Below are 21,519 nucleotides of genomic sequence, written 5' to 3' on the forward strand. Positions count from 1 at the left end.
TTAGTAGTCTTCCTTTATTACCAAAGTTGAACCTAAAGATAGTGATCAGGAGATATTTGAGAAATCTGAGATTTGAGAAAACAATGGGAGGCAAAATACCATCATAGGAGATCATTGCAGTGAAAAGGAAAGAGGTGGAAGGTCTTAGATTAGTGAGTGCTGTGGCTATTAGGGTGGAAAGAAGAAATGCTTACCAGGCATTCATCTTCAAGTTCAAATGATAGGACTTAATGATTGATTGGCATAAAGAGTGAGGAATAAGGCCCAGTAGCCTCACTTCTGAGAACTTATCCTGAGGAAATAATTGAGTGAGGTGAGGGGAGGTGGTTTATATTGGAGATCACAAAACTCAGGAGCCTGGCAGGTAACAAAAGTGAATAGAGTAGGTGAGTGAGAGGCCCAGGGCAGGGTGAGAACTGGAGACGCCCGTCTAAAGGGTGCTGCTGTCTCTCAGCATGGCAGATGCACCAGGTGGGAATGAAGGGACTCGCTGTTGCCAAATCCAGATTTTTCAAAAGAATCCAGTAACTTGGATTTCATAAAACATCCTAGCTTTTAAGAATGTAGACAATTCACTGTTTTTAACGGCACTGTGGCCTAACAAGGCATATCTGTAGGTTAAACTGGTCTGCCAATTTGTGAACTCTGGCTTATATACATGAAGATATTTACTGTGGCGTTATTTTATTAGAGTAAAAATTTGGGAATAACCTAAATGTCAAATAATATGGTTAAGTAAATAAGCAATTTAATTGCATATTATAATCAGTCAGAATGCCAATGAAGGCATGGGAAAATGTTGAAAGCATAATAGTAAGTGAATAAAGCAGAATACCAAATTGTGTGTGTGTGTGTGTGTGTGTGTGTGTGTGTGTGTGTATATATATATATATATATATATATATATATAAAAATATATGTATATATATATATAAATATATGTATATAAATATATAAAAATATATACTGATTACATTCTTGTAGCATAGATAGAGATTAGAAGGGACAATTGTTTTAAAGTACTGGAAATATGCATATATTTCTTTCTTGTTATAATTTTTTTGTATTGCTATAATTTCTTTTAAGATGAAGAAATAATTTTGGCCCACTTACAAATCTGTAGTTCATATTAATGCTTTATTTTAACATCATTTTAGAATGCTTAAAGGCCTTAGGCTATATGGAGCGTGCTGCCGAAAGCTATGGCAAAGTGGTTGATCTGGCCCCCCTCCATTTGGATGCAAGAATTTCACTTTCCACCCTTCAGCAGCAGCTGGGCCGTCCTGAGAAAGCTCTGGAAGCTCTGGAACCCATGTATGATCCAGATACTTTAGCACAAGATGCAAACGCAGCACAGCAGGTAAGCCATGTAACATAGAAAGAAGTTTTTCTTGGTGGATTATGTTTTAGAACTTTCTCCTCGGTTAATGATGTCCCTACGGCTTATATCCAAGTTTTATTTTAGTGTATTAAATTCAGTGTTTTTGAAAAAGTGATTTTGAGTCTTAAGTTACAGCAACTTAACATTGTAATTGTTAATGTTATAATTTATAATTTCTAAAACATTGGATTTTAATTATTGTGAGAGATCATAAAGCAAATGTTCTTAAGGTTTGGTTTCTAAGGCAAAACTTTTCTATGCAAACAAAACAATTTACAGCAAAGGAATCTTGTCACACTTATTATCATGTGCTTATTTACTTAGGAACTGAAGTTGCTGCTTCAACGTTCTACTCTATTGTTTTCACAAGGCAAAATGTATGGTTATGTGGATACCTTGCTTACCATGTTAGCCATGCTTTTAAGGGTAGGTAATGATCTTTCTTTATATTAGCCTTGTTGACTTCTTAAATGTTTAGAATTTGTTTTAAACATAGATTATAGCCATTTTGTAACTCTCTTTTACTCTGTTAAACTTTTTAAAGTGAAAGTCAGATAAAAGAAGACTTAGAGATTAATGGTATATAATTGAAAGTTCTACATGAAAGTGTAAACTTTACTATAGATTGTACAATAAAATCTTTGCTAGTACATATTTAGAAAAATGAGAACCATCATGGTATCAGTTATTGGCTCTGTAGACACTGCTATGTGCCAAAATTGTTCACTTTGCAAAAATGTTTTCCGGATATGACATCCTTTCTGAGTCTGGCTTTTTTACAGGGAGGTGGCTGTGTGTGTGTGTGTGTTATAAACTTAGTATGAATTGCTTTCTTTTTCCTTACTAAGGTGAGTAGTGTGACCCAGATTCCTCTGTTAAGGAAAAAATAAGTCTATTCATTCTCTTCTAGGCGTTTATATGCACAATGACTGGTCTATTTTTGCCTTACTAAAGAAGCTTTCAGGCACACCTGTGACACTTGTTTCCCATAGATTTTCTCTAAAAAATTATGTGACTAAAAAATCTCAATTATCATCTTTAATTCAGGTAGCAATGAATAGAGCCCAAGTCTGTTTGATATCTAGTTCCAAATCTGGAGAGAGGCATCTCTACCTTATTAAAGTGTCAAGAGACAAAATATCAGACAACAATGACCAAGAGTCAGCAAATTGTGATGCAAAAGGTAATTACTTTCATTTGCTTTATTGCACAAAACTTGGCTGAGTTGGAAAAAAAACTCATGAAGTAATACTTGACAGTAATCTAATTGAAAATGTATCCTTTTTGAATAAAATGATATTTTCTAATCTAGATCCCTCAGGTAAAATAAACTCTTTTGGTGTTTTTAAAAAAGAAAGAAAGACTATACGTAAATACTTCAGTTTAAAAAAATTAAAAGGCAGGCATCTACTTAGATACTTCTATGAAAAAACTAAAACAATCTTTTAATTTTGACTTTTTAAGAGGAAAATATACCCTATTTAAAGAAATTTGTGATGATTAGATGATAATACAGATTGCTTTATTTGTCTAGTCACTTCAATTACATATATTCCATTCTCTGTTAAACTTATTTTTGACAAATGTAGCAATGGTCATAAAAAGTCTGAAAATAAGTTGCTTTGGCCCAATCTCAAGTCATGTGACTTTGCGAGCCATCTATTTTTAGCTGAAAAATGATCGAGTATGTTGGGTGAGGTTATTACTCAGAGAACTTTGGAAGAGACCTAGGCTATAAACTAGAGATATCAATCTGGCGGAAAATTTTTTCATTGTTAATCAGGTCCACAGATACTAATTAATCCATTGTTACTGACATGGCAGTGTGCAATGGACAGGGTTTTGGAATCCAGAAGAGCTGAATCTCTGTTAAGCACACTATAAGGACATAAGCAAGATGTCGCGGGGGAAGAGAGTCAGAGGATAGGAGTGTGGGCTCAACTGCTCACAATCTAGTCTCAGAGCCCTGCCATCTCTCTAGTTAATTGATTCTGGGCTTATCCCAGTGGCTTCTGCCTCTGCACACATTATTTTGGACTATGTTTCCTTAACATATTTTTCTCTGTATCTGATCCTGGCTGTTTTCTCTTTCAGTATTTCCTCATCTCAGGTCCATTGTTGGTTTTTCTTAAGCTCATAAGGTTTTTGTTTTGTCAGTTAGTTTCATCATGGTGGGGGTCACATTACACCAGTGCATCATGGTAGGATTATCTAGGGCTCTTTATGTTACATGCATCTTTTTACTGATTTTTTTCACTCAACATTTTCTCATGTTCTATTCTCTTTGTAGCTGTTATATTTAAGGAGTATGTAATATTCCATTGGATAGCAGTTCCATAATTTAATCATTCCCGTATTATTTTTTGATTATGTGGTTGCTTTTGATAATTTTCTTTTCTAAATAATACCATAGTGAGCATCCTCATGCCTATAGATTTATCCATATTTCTGACTAGTTGTTTAGGACAGATTCCCAGGAAGAGAATTACTGGATCAAAGACAGTAAAAAAATTTTATGGCTTTTGATATTTTTCAAGGGCTATAAAGGGAGGTTTCTTACGGACAAATAAGGAAGAGAAGATTTGTTAAGTATGAATTTGAAGTCCTTTGCTTAGCAAATATTTGAATGCCTTGTAGATGCAGAATCCCATATCTGACCTCAATCATGGAAAGCACACTCGCCCTGGAGGAGCATATATTCTAGCTAGCACTGAGAAACACAAATGAAGTAGGTGGACTTTACAATCAGAAATGAGAATTACCTAGGACTGCAGGTTGTTAGGCAGGCAGAGCAGAGGGGGGTCATGTTGAGGGAGTGGAAACAAGCAGCTCCCTCCTTCTCATCATTGTCAGAAGAATGTTGGCAAGAATTCAGTCCCATAGGGCCATGGTTATTAAATTTAACCGTAAAATTGATCATGTGAATTTTCTTTCTAATACTCCTATTTCTGGAAGTGCAGTGTCCTAATTGATTTTCATTGGTCTCATTTTAGCAATATTTGCTGTACTCACGAGTGTTTTGACAAAAGATGACTGGTGGAACCTTCTTTTGAAGGCCATATACTCCTTATGTGACCTATCCCGATTTCAGGAGGCTGAGTTACTTGTGGATTCTTCATTGGAATATTACTCATTTTATGAGGACAGGCCAAAACGCAAAGAGCTAGAATACTTTGGTCTCTCTGCTGCAATTCTGGACAAAAATTTCAGAAAGGCATATAACTATATCAGGTGATTTTCCAATAACTTATTTAAATTAGATTCTTTGATGGAGCATGTATATTTACTTTGACGTAGTTTCTCATGGCCCAGATTTAATAAGCTGTTTTATTTTAACTCTCTTGTCACTTACAGATTAATTTGTTCATTGGTGATTCTCAGAAGCAGTATATGAGAGCATGCACTCCCATTTACTTAACCTCTTGTGCCTCAGTCTCCCCATTTATTGTGATAAAACAGGCATCATAATATTACCACCTTATAGGATTACTGTGAGAGTTAAGTGAGTTGTCGTATGTAACACCTTTTAACAATGTCTGATACACATTATTATTACGCAGTGTTCATTGTTCTGCAGCTATGAGAGTGGGCTGGGAGAGTAAAGGTGAAACTTAAACCTCTTGATTCTGTTTTGTGGTTTAAAAGTTTTGCTGAAAAGCAGAAACAAGATGTAGAAGCACTACATCCCCCTTGTTGGGGGCGGTGCATTTCAGTGTTGGTGGGACAGCACTGAAAGGTTTCAATCTTAAAAATCAGGAAGATTTTTCTTTTTACATTATTTTTTACCCTCACCCTCTTTCTGCAATTTTAGGATAATGGTAATGGAAAATGTCAATAAACCCCAGCTCTGGAACATTTTCAATCAAGTTACCATGCATTCCCAAGATGTACGACATCACCGCTTTTGTCTCCGTTTAATGCTGAAAAACCCAGATAATCATGCCCTGTGTGTCTTGAATGGACACAACGCATTCGTATCTGGTAGTTTTAAGCATGCACTTGGTGAGTGTCCTGGCATATGACTTTGTCTCCTTCCCTCTGCCTTGGTTTCTTTATCTCTGAAATGGAGATAATAATTGGACCTACCTTGTAGATTATTGTGGAAATTAAATGAGTTAATATAAAGTACTTAAAATAATGCCTGGCACATACAGTAAGTGGCTATAAGTGTTCTCAGTAATTATAATTAATATTTATTTTTCTTATGATGCTTTGGTTTCAAAAGGTTAAAGTAAGTCTTTAAAGTAGGACTTTTTTTTTTTTTGAATGGTTTTTAAAATTTATTTATTTATTTATTTTGGCTGCGTTGGGTCTTCGTTGCTGCACGCGGGCTTTCTCTAGTTGCAGCAAACGGGGGCTACTCTTCGTTGCGGTGCACGGGCTTCTCATTGCAGTGGCTTCTCTTTGTTGTGGAGCACAGGCTTCAGTAGTTGTGGCTCACAGGCTCTAGAGCACAGGCTCAGTAGTTGTGGCACACGGGCTTAGTTGCTCTGCAGCACGTGGGATCTTCCCGGACCAGGACTCAAACCTGTGTCCCCTGCATTGGCAGGTGGATTCTGAACCACTGCGCCACCAGGGAAGTCCGAAAGTAGGACTTTAAAGCTCAACAACTCTCCCTGCTGAGGCTTGTTCGTTCTCAAAATAATTTTAATTAATTATGGATGCTTTGCTACCTGATTTTAATTTGCTATAGTAACAAAGAGGGACTTAAGATTTGCTGATGGTTCATTCCTTTAGGACTGCGGTCCTGAACCTTTTTGGCACCAGGGACCAGTTTCATAGAAGACAATTTTTCCACGGACCAGGGGTGGGGTGGGGTGGAGGGGAGGGGGGTGGGAATGGGGATGGTTTGGGGATGATTCCAGCGCATTACATTTATTGTGAACTTTATTTCTATCATTATTACATTGTGACGTATAATGAAATAATTATACAAATCACCATAATGCAGAATCAATGGGAACCCTGAGCTTGTTTTTGCTTGCCACTCACTGAGTTACAGAGTTTTGATATGAGTCTGCATCAGTTGATTTATTATGGTCTCTGTGTAGTCAGACCTCTCTGCTAATGATAATCTGTATTTGCAGCCGCTCCCCAGCGCTAGCATCACTGCGTCAGCTCCACCTCAGATCATCAGCGATTATATTCTCATAAGGAGCGTGCAACCTAGACCCCTCGCATGCACAGTTCACAGTAGGGTTCGCGCTCCTATGAGAATCTAATGCTGCCACTGATTTGACAGGAGACGGAGCTCAGGCAGCAATGGAAGCGATGGGGAGTGGCTGTAAATACAGATGAAGCTTCACTTGCTTGCCTGCCTCTCACCTCCTGCTGTGTGGCCCAGGTCGTAACAGGCCATGAACGGGTTGGGGATGCCTGCTTTAGGAGACAAGTCTTTTTTTTTTGCCTTTATTTATTTATTTACTTACTTATTTACATATATATATATCTCTTCTTTTTCAAATTTTTTTTCCCATTTAGGTTATTACAGAATTTTTTTTAATATGTCTTTGTTTTATTTATTTATTTTTATTTTTTATTTTTTTGACTGCATTTGGTCTTAGTTGCGGCACACAGGCTCTTCGTTGTGGTGTGCGGGCTTCTCTCTAGTTGTGGTGCATGGGCTCCAGGGCATGTGGGCTCTGTAGTTTGTGGCACACAGGCTCTCTCCGTTGAGGTGTGCGAACTCAGTGGTTGTGGCGCGTGGGCTTATTTGCCCCACAGCATGTGTGGGATCTTAGTTCCCTGACCAGGGATCGAACCCACATTCCCTGCATTGGAAGGCGGATTCTTTACCACTGGACCACCAGGGAAGTCCCCTATTACAGAATATTGAGTAGAGTTCCCTATGCTATGCAGTAGGTCCATGTTGGGTATCTATTTCAAATATAGTAGTGTGTATATGTCAATCCCAGAGTCTCAATTTCTGCTTTGGTAACCATAAGTTTGTTTTCGAAGTCTGTGAGTCTGTTTCTGTTTTGTAAATACGTTCATTTGTATCTTTTTTTTTTTTTCGATTCCACATATAAGCAATATCATATGATATTTGTCTTTCTTTGTCTGACTTACTTAGTATGATAATATCTAGGTCCATCCATGTTGCTGCAAATGGCATTATTTCATGCTTTTTAAAGGCTGAGTAATATTCCACTGATATGTACCACATCTTTATCCATTCATCTGTCAATGGACATTCAGGTTGCTTCCGTGTCTTGGCTATTGTAAACAGCGCTGCAATGAACACTGGGGTGCATGTATCCTTTTGAACCATGTTTTTCTCCAGATATGTGCCCAGGAGTGGGATTGCTGGATCATATGGTAGTTCTGTTTTTAGTTTTTTAAGGAATCTCCATATTGTTCTACATAGTGCCTGCACCAATTTACATTCCCACCAACAGTGCAGGAGGGTTCCCTTTTCTCCACACCCGCTTCAGCATTTATTGTTTGTAGACTTTTTTGATGATGGCCATTCTGACTGGTGGGAGACAAGTCTTTATATTAAGTTTATTTACATAGCTCTTACTAATTCTAATTAAACTCAGGGAAAATTTAATCATTTATAGGAAATTTCTGTAATAAGGAATCAGGAGCAAACAAGTAGAAAAATACCTAACCAAAAGTTTAGGTGAGACATGTATCTCCTGCTGCCTGAAAGCTAGTGTTGCCAAGGTCACTTCTGAATATACTGTGATTTTGGCTGTTTAATACTTTCATGTTTCTTTGTGTATGGCTGCTGTTTTTATAGTTGTTCAGCCAGTAATCTTGAACATCAGACACTGAAACTTTCCTTCATTGTGTATGCTTTTTTGGAATTTTTAGTTTAATATTAAGAAAATATAAAATAGAGATTTTATTTTATTTTCCTATATTTAGAAACTTTTACACTACACAAAAATAGGAAGTCCAAACGGCAGGCTACCATCTGTGCTGCTAAAGAGATTTTACAGTGCTGTTCCTTCTGGAATAGAAGTTTTCTTATCTATATGATAAATTAGAGATCATACCTTTATAAGAAAAGTTTGCTTAAATTCCTCTATCTCATACAGTTAGGCATTTGATATGAGACAATTATGTATATAGAATACATGGAATTCACAAAACCATGAATTCTTATTTTATTATTAAATACATTTAGCTCTTCTCAGGCAAAACAAAGTAGTTGCTACATTTGGGAAAATAATACCCATAACCTAAAAAACAAAACAAAACTATGTTTCTTTTTCTCACCTCCATGATCCATGACATTTGAATTTATAAGATAGGTCTCAATTAATTTTATGAAAGAATTCACCAAAAGACACACTCCCCCATTGGCTTTTAAAAAGATTTAAGATCATAAGATATATTTATGATCACAACTGATACATTGTTTATTTTGGAAGTACTATTCTACATGGAAATGTCTAACTGTACCTTAAAAAAGTTACTTTTATACTCATATTTAATCTTTATGGTCAGGATATGTTCCTGGGTAAATCCTTCTAATTTTGTTATATGTTATATATTATTTTAAAATTCAAATTAATGTTCACCTGGTTGATATTTTTTTATTTTTATTTATTTATTTATTTGTTTTTGCCCGTGTTGGGTCTTTGTTGCTGCGCACAGGCTTTCTCTAGTTGCGGTGAGCAGGAGCTGCTCTTCATTGCAGTGCGCGGGCTTCTTATTGCGGTGGCTTCTCTCTGTTGTTGAACATGGGCTCTAGGCACACAGGCTTCAGTAGCTGTGGCACATGGGCTCAGTAGTTGTGGCTCACAGGGTCTAGAGCACAGGCTCAGTGGTTATGGCGCATGGGCCTAGTTGCTCCGCCACATGCGGGATCTACCCGGACCAGGGCTTGAATCTGTGTCCCCTGCAGCGGCAGGCAGATTCTTAACCACTGTGTCACCAGGGAAGTCCCTGGTTGATATTTTAGAATGTACTCCTTGCATATGTTAAAGTAACAGTAATGTTTGCTTTACCTTAAAATATATTAGAGTAAGTGTTGAAGAAATAAGGAACTATGTTTTTGTCCCACCGTCTGACATCACTGTTCATTTTTCAGGACAGTATGTGCAGGCCTTTCGCACCCATCCCCATGAACCTCTCTATAGCCTCTGTATAGGCCTAACCTTTATTCACATGGCATCTCAGAAGTATGTATTAAGGAGACATGCTCTTATTGTGCAGGTAATTCACTTGTATTCCTCATTACTTGATTTTATGTTCTTTAAAAATGAATATACTTAATGCTTTTGTTACTCTGCTTCAAAAGTAGTACCTGCTTAGCGCACATGTTGGGAGTACCCAACACCTATCCCTATGTTCAACACTCATGGACCAACATCTAGGGGTACCCCCGGCTAAGACTTATGCAACCATGTAGAAGAGGGTGCGCAGCCAGATCATCAACGAAGAAGACGCAGGCGGAATCCTGTGCAGACTTCCTTATATTCTGGAGCCTCAGAGGCTTCCAGCCTTCTAGGTCCTTAAGATTTTTTAATTAATTTAAAAAATATAATAATGTATACATACAGTAATGTATGAATATGTGCCTGTGTGACTGTTTCCTTACATCATCACCACAATTTGCTCTTTTAAAGTCTTCTTAGTTCGTAAAGCAGTTTGAAATTACCTTTTTGTTTTCTTGTTTACGTTTTTACATAGCTTGTCTCCTCTAGTAAAAATGTAAACTCCAAGAGATCAGAGATCTTATCTGTCTTGTTCACCCCTGTATCCTCAACACTTTTGCTTCTATTTCAGTTTTTATGTTTATATATTTGATGCATGTATATACCTGTTTTTTAAGTAGTTAGGAAAGGAAGGAAAACGTTCTTTCTCAGATTTTTGTCTTTAAATTTCTCATTTTTAAATAAGAAGATAAGATATTTCTGAGATTGTTTGTCTGCTGTTACTTAACAGAGAACCATGTTTTTCAGTGGAGTAGAGGTCATATTCATGTACTCAGATGGGTTCATTTATTGTGCAGAAAGTATGATTTGTTTACTGAGCATAATTTTTATTCCTAGAATGCATTAATTCTAAAGAATTCCTTAATTTTTATTATTAATTTATGAAGGAAAATTTGTGACCATTTAGTGCATAGCAGATCACCCAGGAAATTGCATTTTATTTTCTGTACGTACAAATTAGTTGATTTACTCTTAACTCAGATAATATATTTATTTAATTACTTACATCAGATACTTGCACCTTGCAACTTGAAGCTTTCTGTGCGTGATAAAAGTTGAAGCTGCATTAAAGGGGAAAGTGAATACAAGAAGAAGTGAAGAAGCAAGTTGCTTTTTGGACACTGTGACACACAGGGAGCCTGCATCATTTCAGTTGGGCTCTGAAATAATCAGTTTCTCCATAAAACTATTGAGTCAGAAGTTTTCAGAGGGAAAAATAACCAAGTTTTTTAAGGTTAAGAGGTTATTAAGGTTCTGAGAGGTATATAAAAGGTACCATTTACCCAGAAAGGTTAGATATGCTCAAGTGAGTTTGCTCATGAGGATGAAACTTTCTGAATTGTCATTATAAGGGCTTGGATTTTATATTTTGGTCAAGCTTTTAGACATGTATCTCAAACCTAAAATTTTACTGGCCTCTAATGCCACAAAAGCCAACTTGAAACCATAAAAATATATATTCTGTGTGCTTATAGATTACAGATCTTTAACAGCTGGTTGTAACATTTGGCTTTGTTTTCTATGAATTCTTTTGTCTTTAGTTTAAAAAAATCTCTCTTTTACACCTTCAGAAGAGATATTGACCATGTTGTGATATAACACTACACCACAGGCATATATTCTTTTAGGGTGGCACTGTCTTTTTGAAAAAAAATATTTGTATTCCTGCACCTGGCACATACTGTCAAATGAGTGAACTATTGAATTATTTATCTTTTTCTTTTTGGTAGGGCTTTTCCTTTCTTAATCGATACCTCAGTCTACGTGGGCCTTGCCAGGAATCATTCTACAATTTGGGCCGTGGCCTTCACCAACTGGGGCTGATTCACCTTGCAATCCACTATTATCAGAAGGCCCTGGAGCTCCCTCCATTCGTGGTAGAGGTATTGTATGATTTACTCTAAAAACTGAGGAGTCACCTCATTTCATCTATAGATAAGTGCAGTTAGCTCAGTGTAGTGGTCCAGACAGTGAAATTAATTGTAGCTTATATATTAAAATATATTTTCCCCTTATTGAATGCACTTATTTAATTATGTTCAGCAACAAGTAATTCTTTGACATCCTGGCCTTAATGACCTGATCAGCAACTATGTGGCCATATATGACTTCTGGTTATGACCATTTCAGTTATCCTAAGATAGCCCCTGTGGTTAACAGGTGTGAGCTGGTAGACAGGAAGCCTGAATATTGAGTAGTATAGCCATTATTCATTTCCAAGTTCAAAAGTGTAACTAACATACTTCTTTATAAAAATGAAAGACCAATATAAATGCAGTTTTGTTTAAGATAATGTAATATAGAGTGAAGTGTTGCCAATACTATGATAGTCTGTGTTTAAAGCCTGATTTTTAATTTCTGAAGGAAAGTATGTTTTCACTGTTAATTTTTTTAAGTTGCACTCATAATCCCCACATTCCCTCACAACTGTTTTCTATTACCCTTGTTCAACATTAGCCACTAAGCAAATGAATACATATTCTTATAGTTATGCTGATGAAATACATATACTTTTGTGTTCTTTATTTCATAAGTACTTTATGTATTGCTCCTTAAGCTTTATAGGTATCATTTTTCATTGTTGCAGATGTTTTTTCAGGTGACTATAAAATTTTGCATGGGGAAGATTAGGAACATAGATCTAATCTATTCCATTGAGTTCATTGTTTTGTTATTTAAGTAGAAAAAAAGGTAATAACACTCATAAGGTAATCATTATAATCAATTTGGTTATAATCATATAATCAATCATATAATCAATGTGCCCTCCTAGACCTATTCTTTATATGCCTTTCTGTTATATAGTACAGGTAGTTTTTTCCCATCTGGTCATTTGTGTTATGATTTTTTTTTTTGCATGCAGAAGTTTTACATTTTTTATGAAGTCATATCAATCTTTCTCTTTATAGTTTCTACTTTTGCTGTTATACTTAGAAGGGCCTTTCCTACCCAAGATTATATTATTGTATTTTTCAACTGTATTTTTCTTTTATGGTTTCACTTTTTTACTCTTAAATCCTAATTCATCTACAGTTCATTCTGCCATGTCTTGCGGATGAGACTTTTTGTTTAACTTATTGGTTACACATTTAAAAATATTTGATGATTCAGTTACTGTAACAATTAACTGAATCAGCATTACCTGATAAAAATTTAAATCCAAGGTATATGTCTAGTTTTATAAATTTTTTTTAGTATTATGAATTTTAATAGTTTTTTGAATGCTTACAAAACTATTTATTTGCCATAAAATTGTCCTGGTTGTCAGTTTGAAATATAACTCATTCATATATTTTTTCCCCCTAGGGTATGGAAGTTGACCAGTTAGACTTACGAAGAGATATTGCCTACAATTTGTCTCTCATATATCAGAACAGCGGGAATATTGGAATGGCTCAGAAGCTTTTATATACTTATTGTTCTATATAAAGCCCCTAAGCTGGGAAAGCAGCTTGGGCAGCTGCTGTGCATGGACCAGTATTTTCTGTCTCAGGGCTTATTAACCCAAAAATGGACATGATAATTTCAGAATTATCTGTGTATTTCATTTTTAATATATGATAATGATCTTTTGGTAGATATGCAATATTATCATTCCTGCAAGAATTTTATATTGGTCTGTCATTTTCCCTTACCATTTTTTGGTAAGTTGTCCCCCAAACTGAAATGGACAGTATTAGCCATTGAACCAGCATGGAGTTGAATACACTGTTTTTTTTTCACACCATTTATTCATTTGTGTATTTAATACTGTATATTAAACACCTACTATGTACCAGGCACTGTGATAGGTGTTTGGAATACAGTAGTAAGAGAGATATTACCTCTCAATACAGTTCTTTAAATACAGACCTTGAGCATATATTTGTTTGAAAGAAATGTTTGCTACATTTCTACATATATCATTGTTGTCAGTCATCCATTTCTTAGTGCCCTGTTACTATTGCCATTAGTTTTTCAAATACATAGAAAAGGAGGTTGCTTAGCAGAGGAAAGACAGATTGGGACTCTCATGTCAGCACAATTATATAATTCACTTAGTTCCTTGCAAACTTATTTTAAATGGTTATGTGGTAGGAAGACAAGTAATGGGGTTAATCTTTTACTTTTCACCTGCATGTATCTTAGCCATAAAGACTGAGGGCTGGGAGGCTGGGCTTAATTCATAGCAAACTGCTCTGAGGCAAATAAAAAAATGCATTATCAATGTTTGGCTTTCTGACCAAAAAAATAGCCATGACCTTCAATAGCCATGACCTGGTTTCCATTTCAAGATCACTAGGAATGTAATAGGAAGACTGGGGAATTGTATGTATGGAATAAGGTTTTACTGATGAAGTAGAAACAGATAAAAACCTTTTACTTATCTCAAATATTACATATTCTTGGATCTAAGATAACAGTACTTGTTAGATATACTTGGTTTAATAAGAGCTTTTTAGAGTTTCTTTTTAGGGGGAAACAAATACTGTAATAAATGTACATGTGGATTATAAGACCCAGTCCAATTGTGGGAGGAAGACAAGTATGAGATTTAGGATGAAAGAAGTACAGTGGGGGGCTTTTTAGGAATTCTTACCACTGTTTACACTGTATACATAACTTTGTAGTTGAGAAGCAGAATTTGTATGTAATAAGTAAATGTATGGTGCACTCTGTGTGTGTGTATGTGTATGTATGTGTATATATAGAATTTAAATAAACTTTATTTTTGTAATTAAAGTTAATTGTTTCATATGCTTATATATATATTTTATTTCATGCCATTTGCAGGTAATGATAAAGCCGACTGTGATAGAGTGATCAGGTAGATTTGTGTCTTGGAATCCTGTGGAGTTGAGTACTCTGTGTTCAGAATTTCTCTCTTGAATTAAACTCACTGTGCTGTAACTCCAGTATCTGCTGAATAGCCTTGGAGGACACAATAAATCTCTCTAGCAGTCTTCTAAGAAAAAAATAGCTGATAAATGCATGAGTTTGTTTATCATTTAAAATCATAACTACCATTTGCTGAGTGTTTTTACTATGCTACTGTGTTGTAAGTACAGTGCAGGATATTTTAGATACATTAACTCTGATTCTGTCGGAGAGTCACCTGCAAGGTAGGTGTTATTGTTGTTATTATCATCCCCATCTTATTTATGAGAGATTAAATAGCATGTTCAGGATCACTAGCAAGCTACTCCTTGCTCAGAGATGTTCCTTTGGAGGAACATACTTGCTACAGTTCAGAGTAACAACATAAAAATTGAGCATAAATATACTTTAGAAAGAAGAAGGAGATGAGCAGTTATTTTTTCTATCCTCCAGGCCTTCTGCCTATTTTTTTTAAATTAAAGTTTTTATTTTATTTTTTCTATTTTTTAAATTTAATTTTTATTTTATAGTTGATCTACAATGTTGTGTTTTAGGTGTACAGCAAAGTGATTCAGTTATACATATACATATATCCATTCTTTTTCAGATTCTTTTCTCATATACGTTATTACAGAATATTGAGTACAGTTCCCTGTGCTATACAGTAGGTCCTTGTTGATTATCTATCTTATATATAGTAGTGTGTATATGTTAATCCCAACTTCCTAATTTATCCCTTCTCTCCACACGTCCCCATTAGTAACCATAAGTTGGTTTTCAGAGTCTGTGGGTCCGTTTTTGTTTTGTAAATAAGTTCATTTGTATCAGTTTTTTAGATTCCACATATAAGTGATATCATACGATATTTGTCTTTCTCTGTCTGATTTACTTCACTTAGTATGATAATCTCTAGGTCCATCCATGTTGCTGCAAATGACGTTATTTCATTCTTCTTTATGGCTGAGTAGTATTCCATTGTATATACGTACCACATCTTTATCCATTCCTGTCAGTGGACATTTAGGTTGCTTCCGTGTCTTGGCTGTTGTAAATAGTGCTGCAGTGAACATTGGGGTACCCATATCTTTTTCAAACTATGGTTTTCTCCAGATATATGCCCAGGAGTGGGATTGCTGGGTCATATGGTATTTCTGTTTTTAGTTTTTTAACGTACTTCCATACTGTTCTCCATAGTGGTTGTACCAGTTTACATTCCCACCCACAGTGTAGGAGGGTTCTCTTTTTCCCACACCCTCTCCAGCATTTATTGTTTGTACACTTTCTGATGATGGCCATTCTAACCAGTGTGAGGTGATACCTCATTGTAGTTTTTTTTTTTTTTTAATTAATTTATTTATTTTATTCATGGCTGTGTTGGGTCTTCGTTTCTCTGCGAGGGCTTTCTCTAGTTGTGGCAAGTGGGGGCCACTCTTCATCGTGGTGCACGGGCCTCTCACTATCGTGGCCTCTCTTGTTGCGGAGCACAGGCTCCAGACGTGCAGGCTCAGTAATTGTGGCTCACGGGCCCAGTTGCTCTGTGGCATGTGGGATCTTCCCAGACCAGGGCTTGAACCCGTGTCCCCTGCATTGGCAGGCAGATTCTCAACCACTGCGCCACCAGGGAAGCCCCTCATTGTAGTTTTGATTTGCAGTTCTCTAATAATAAGTGATGTTGAGCATCTTTTCATGTGCTTTTTGGCTATCTGTATGTCTTCTTTGGAGAAGTGTCTATTTAGATCTTCTGCCCATTTTTTTGATTGGGTTGTTTGATATTGAGCTGCGTGAGCTGTTTGTATATTTTGGAGATTAATCCCTTGTTGGTCGCATCATTTGCAAATATTTTTTTTCATAATGTGGGTTGTCTCTTCGTTTTGTTTATGGTTTCCTTTGCTATGCAAAAGCTTTTAAGTTTAATTAGGTCCAATTTGTTTATTTTTGTTTATTTTTTCATTACTATAGGAGGTGGGTCCAAGATGATATTGCTATGATTTATGTCAGAGTGTCCTGCCTTTCACATAAATATGTCAAATTTGAAAATATGATTTATGTTTTCCTCTAAGAGCTTTATAGTATCCAGTCTTTTTTAAAAATTTATTTATTTATTGGCTGTGCCACGCAGCTTGTGGGATCTTACTTCCCTGACCAAGGATCGAACCCGGGCCCTCAGTAGTGAGAGTGCACAGTCCTAACCACTGAACTGCCAGGGAATTCCCTGTATTATCCAGTCTTACATTTAGGTCTTTAATTCATTTTGAGTTTATTGGAGAACTCTAGAAAGAAATTAAGATGCCTGGCGTAGAACATAGACTCAAAAGGAAACACGATAGTTATTTTCAAATAGTAAATGGCAGACATGTGGGAGGGTGATTACTCTTTTTTCTGGGTGACCCAGAATAAATGGTATTTCTCTTTTTTCTGAATCTAGCTCATAAGACATATCTACCTAATATTGTCCCTCATTTTCACCTGTACAATCACTGGCAAATGGCATCTGCCTAGGAGTAACATCTTTTTTGGATGACTGTTAGCTCACGCTTCCTCCCTCTATGGAAATGGCCCTCAATTAGTACTAAGTCCTCCTGGCCACTGCTAATTGAACTTGACTCAAGTTGGGCCAATCATATTCTCCCTTCCTGATATTTTGAAGCTCAGCCTTGAGAGATGATGGTGAAGTTCAGTGTCCTTGGAACTAAATTACACCAACGCAGTGCCTTCAGGGAAAGTCTGGCAGAGTCCTGTTGCTGAGGCACCTGGAGTGCTTCTTCCTTCACAAGTGAATTCTTCATTTGAATCTCTAAGATAACTCTGTATCCTTCCAAGAGATTCTCTTTCTTACATAAGCTAGCATGCCAATTGCATTCTCTAGGAAGCAGGTGTTGAAAACAAAAGGTGTATTGATGAGTAACACTTGTGAGGAAAACAGGCCCAGGCCTGGGCAGGGGGAGCCATCAGACTTTGATGCAGACGACACAATCTGAGCCAGCTCAATGGGGAGCTCTGGAGCACAGATTGCCCATTGGAAGAGTTCCTTAATGGTGGACACGGCTAGGCCCTTGCGTTCCAGCTTTGCTCAGTCATTGCCTAGAATTCAGCAGAGACGAGCATGATCTGGGTTATTTATCTCCACCTTGCTCAGTCATTGGCTGGGGGCCCAGGTGAGAAGAGCATGCCTTGGCTCCGAAGCTGAGGCATAGCTTGAAGTTGCTAAGAGCTGAAAACAGTCAACTAACTGGTCTACACAGACACCCCAGAGGTTTCAAGATCAAAAAACAAAAGATCCAAAAAACCCAAAGACAAAAGCAAACCAAACAAAAAATACAGTATAAACTCAAGACCACAGAGAATAAAAGACAGGCAGATGAAATAATTTTGGAAAGTAAAAAGCAAATAGGCAATTGGCAACTGAATATGCCAGAGGAAAATGAAAGCCAAGTGCCCACAGGAGGTGGTGGAGAGGCAGTCGGATGCCAGTTGAGTCAAGCCCTGAGAGGCTCACGCATTAGAGATGTCAGCAACCTCCAAAGGCAGGTGAGATGGGGCTAAAAGCAGGTGGAGCAGTTGAAAGTCTGTTAAGCCATTAGATCTTCTCAGTTGCCCTGTTCACCTCGAGTAGGTTACCACTTCACCCCCGCCCTGCAGAACACCAGTGGTTTACTTTCTGGAGCTGCTGAATCAGGATCTCTGGATGCAGGAATACCAGGCACAGCTGAAGACAGACTGTTACACCGAAAGCAGAGGATTAAGTAAAAGTCTACACACGGAACAGTGATCTCAGCATCCTTCTCCTATTAAACTCCCAGGAAACTGGCAGCCAAGTTAATATCCTCCAAGCAGGGGATTAGAGGATTCCTCGCAGAGGAAAACCTGGCCCAAGATAAAAGACCTGTAGATACTGACAGCTGGGGGTTCCCAGTGAAACCTGCCAGTGGACAAACCCCTCCCACTTTCACTGTACCCCAGTCAGCTTGGAGGTACCTTGATATTCGTCTGAAGAGGCAGCTAATGATCATTAGACGTTTGAAGAAAGCCTCTGAAATGACAGAGATTCATATAAGCAAATGGGTAGGGGATGGGGGGAAACTCAAGGGAACAGAACTAGTGCAGGAAGTAGAAAACTAAAGAAAATGTAATTAATATTCCCAGATGAGAAGATATTGTATACATGAAGAGAAAGTGCTATAAAAAGGAATATTCAAAGAATAAAAGAGAGATTTATCAAATTAAAAATGTAACTGCCAGAATTAATTCCATGAAAGGGCTGGGGAAAATAGAATTTTAAAAAGACAAAAAGGAAAATTGAAGAGATGAGAAAATTTCAGATGAGAAAATTAAAGGTTACAAAACAGTCTAATACAGGTTCTTTGCGGCAGTTACCGTATCTTATAAATTCATTTATATTTCAAGGTGTGTGATTGCGTGATTATAAATAATTCCAGTAGGAGGAACAATGATTTTTTTATATGCAGTAGATGGCCGTACATTTTATAAATTTAGAATTGTACTTCATCATTTCATTGTCTTAATGCAGTTATGCCAGCTTTTAACATTTTTCCCCAAAATAAGCTTAATTATTTTTACTTGAAGAGAAAAAATTGCAAAAACACTCTCCACATTTGGGCAATCATATCCCAAAAGCTCTGTCCCTTTGCACTGCTCTCCATCAGCATGGAGAGGACAGCTGGAGCCCTATACATGTGTTTCTTGCTGCCCATTTTTTTGGCCTTGAGCAAAAGAATGTCTAGGAACTATCAAGGTACCCACACCATGCACGAAAAGAAATCTACCCTGTTTTTGGACTCAGGATAAGCAAACTAGGATCAGAGTGACCATTAGCAAGACCACTTGGCATTTTAGCAAAGACACTCAGGTGTTTGTATTCAGAAAAGGGAGTTCAAGCAAGTGAAAAGAGGAAAGAGAAAGCTGATAAACACAGCTCTGACTCAGGGGCCCGCAGCTGTGTCAAGAGGGCCGGAGGAAGTCACTGCTGGGATAGCCAGTTCTAAGGATGTCAGTTGTTGCCTCTTTCTAGAGCTAGGCAGTGGTGTAGACTAATTTCAGTTTCTAGTTTCAGAGGGGGTTGAGTGCAGCAAAACAAGTGTTTATCTAAGCCCGCCTGCGTACCTACGGACAGTTGAAAGAGGTGTTTTTCTAACAAACACTTTGCAGAATTAGTTCTGCCTTGTTAGGAGATGCTTGGTAAATTTGTGCGTGGGTGAGGCGCGTCTTCCCCATTTCAGGTGTTTCTCTTCCGTGATTAAAGGAGGAGAAAGGTAGGGACGCTGACCGCTAGAGGGAGCGTGGTATTCACAGACCTTCCCAACCGCGAGAATCTTCCAGTCGGAGCCGCGCTGATCACCTCGTCAGGCCTTGCGGAGGCCAGAGAATCCTGGAGCCGCCTGCGTGCCCTACAGATACTGCCAGTTATCGTGTGCCACGACGTGGAAAAGGTTGGAAAGCACGACTTTCGTGCCATTTTTGAGGCGCAGATTAAAACCAGCTTTGGATGAGTAAAGAACAATTCACATTGATTTTTATTGCCGGGAGATTATCGAAAGGTAAAAATATCCTGACAGTTTCAGAAGTGTTAAATGACAGGACGGGGTTTTTCCCCTCTCCTTAATCTCGTCCCAGCCCTACTCTTTTTCTAGAGGGTCTCTGGTAAGCCTGAGAAAAGAGACAGAGCCGGTTAGCGTGTTAACACATTGAAGTTCTGCTGTGTCCGGAAAGACCTAGACTTTTCCTCTAAGGATGCAAAGGACTTGTAGTTACTGATTTAACCCTTCCAGGGGAAAAAGAAAAGAACTGTGCTTGCCTCTCTGTGTATAGTCAGAATCGTCGGGTAAATGCTACCAAGCTGCCCTCCCAGGTGGCTGTGTTGATGGTGCGAGGTTAGCTGTCTCCCTATGCCCACTTCACACCCGATATTTTTTTCCCAATTGATAGGAGAAAAATGGTTGTTGCATTTGCAACAGGATTGCAAATAGATTGCAACCAAGGTTGAAATCTATCGTCTCATGTTTATAAACCTTTGGACTTTTTTTCTTCTCTGAATTGCTAAATTTTCTTCTCTGAATTTTTTCTTCTCTGAATTGTCATATCCTTTGCCCGTTTAAAAAATTGGGTTCTATTTTTCTTATTTAATTGTAGGTATTCTTTAATCTGGAATTAAATCTTTGTCTTTCACTTGTTTTTTTTCACTTTATGGTGTCTTTTTTTTAAATTGAAGTTAGTTTTAAGTTTTCGGCATAATCAAATTTATTATTATTTTTTCCTTTTATGGCCAACATGAAGCTTCAGAAGAAAGTTGGACTGTGTTTAGGAAAGTCAGGAAGATTCTGGAACATCAGGTGGAGTTCTTAGGAAGATCCCAGTAGAAGGCAGACTAACCCCACCTCCATCTGGACCTACAGGAAGTAGGGAACAAATTGTAGGACCATTGAAATAGCCTGGGTGGAAAGCTGGTGGGTTCTGGAAGCAGAAAGTGGGTGCTGGGGGAGGGAGAGGCATCTATAGAAACACGGCTAGACTTCTCAGAAACTAAGAGGCAGAGGTGGATTTTGGAGGATTTACTAGGCCCTCCTGGAGATGTAAGAATTAAAAATACGGAGAGGGTACATGGCCCAGGTGCTTGCCTGCTAAAGGGCTTTATAGCAAGCTTTGGCTTTGACTTATACAAATGATTCTAGTCTCATCACAAGCCAGAGGTCTTCTCTAGGAGGAGTCAAAAACTTACATATGTTTTTAAAGGCAGTGGAGATGGGGAGGCCTACTGGCTTCTGTGGGCCAACTTCAGGCATCTCAGGAAGCAAAAGAAACTCCCGAGATTCTTCTAATTGTTAATTCTGAAGGAAGGAGGGAAAGCGGGGACTATAGGGAATCAGAGAAAACAATACAGGGCAACTCCCATCAGCTAGCAGAATACCTTGGAGCAGGTGAGGCAGAATTGGCCTTGTAGGTGTGAGAAGAGATGTTAATACTTCATTAAAGGCAGTAGGAATCAGAAACCTATAAGCCTCACCTGTCCAGAAGAGACCTTCCATTTGAGGTCATGGGGTTTTCTTTGGCGGGAATCCTTTATGACTGACTGGTGGCAGAGTCTTCCTACCCAAA

The 21,519-nt window shown here is 37.6% G+C and overlaps 1 protein-coding gene across 2 annotated transcripts in view; it reads left to right on the top strand.

The window, feature by feature from the left end:
• GTF3C3 (general transcription factor IIIC subunit 3) overlaps positions 1–14,229 on the top strand; it is a 30,431-nt gene extending 16,202 nt beyond the window's left edge. For both annotated transcript variants that reach the window (XM_068544740.1, XM_068544741.1), the window contains exons 11-18: positions 1,158–1,360; positions 1,706–1,807; positions 2,429–2,564; positions 4,375–4,612; positions 5,193–5,383; positions 9,426–9,550; positions 11,283–11,435; positions 12,859–14,229. In XM_068544740.1, coding sequence (XP_068400841.1) covers positions 1,158–1,360; positions 1,706–1,807; positions 2,429–2,564; positions 4,375–4,612; positions 5,193–5,383; positions 9,426–9,550; positions 11,283–11,435; positions 12,859–12,981 — 1,271 coding nt within the window. In that variant the 3' untranslated portion in view covers positions 12,982–14,229. The remainder of the gene's footprint in view (positions 1–1,157; positions 1,361–1,705; positions 1,808–2,428; positions 2,565–4,374; positions 4,613–5,192; positions 5,384–9,425; positions 9,551–11,282; positions 11,436–12,858) is intronic.
• Positions 14,230–21,519: the final 7,290 nt, after the last annotated feature.

The sequence above is a fragment of the Eschrichtius robustus genome, chromosome 5, assembly GCF_028021215.1.
Source record: "Eschrichtius robustus isolate mEscRob2 chromosome 5, mEscRob2.pri, whole genome shotgun sequence".
Taxonomy (NCBI): Eukaryota; Metazoa; Chordata; class Mammalia; order Artiodactyla; family Eschrichtiidae; genus Eschrichtius; species Eschrichtius robustus.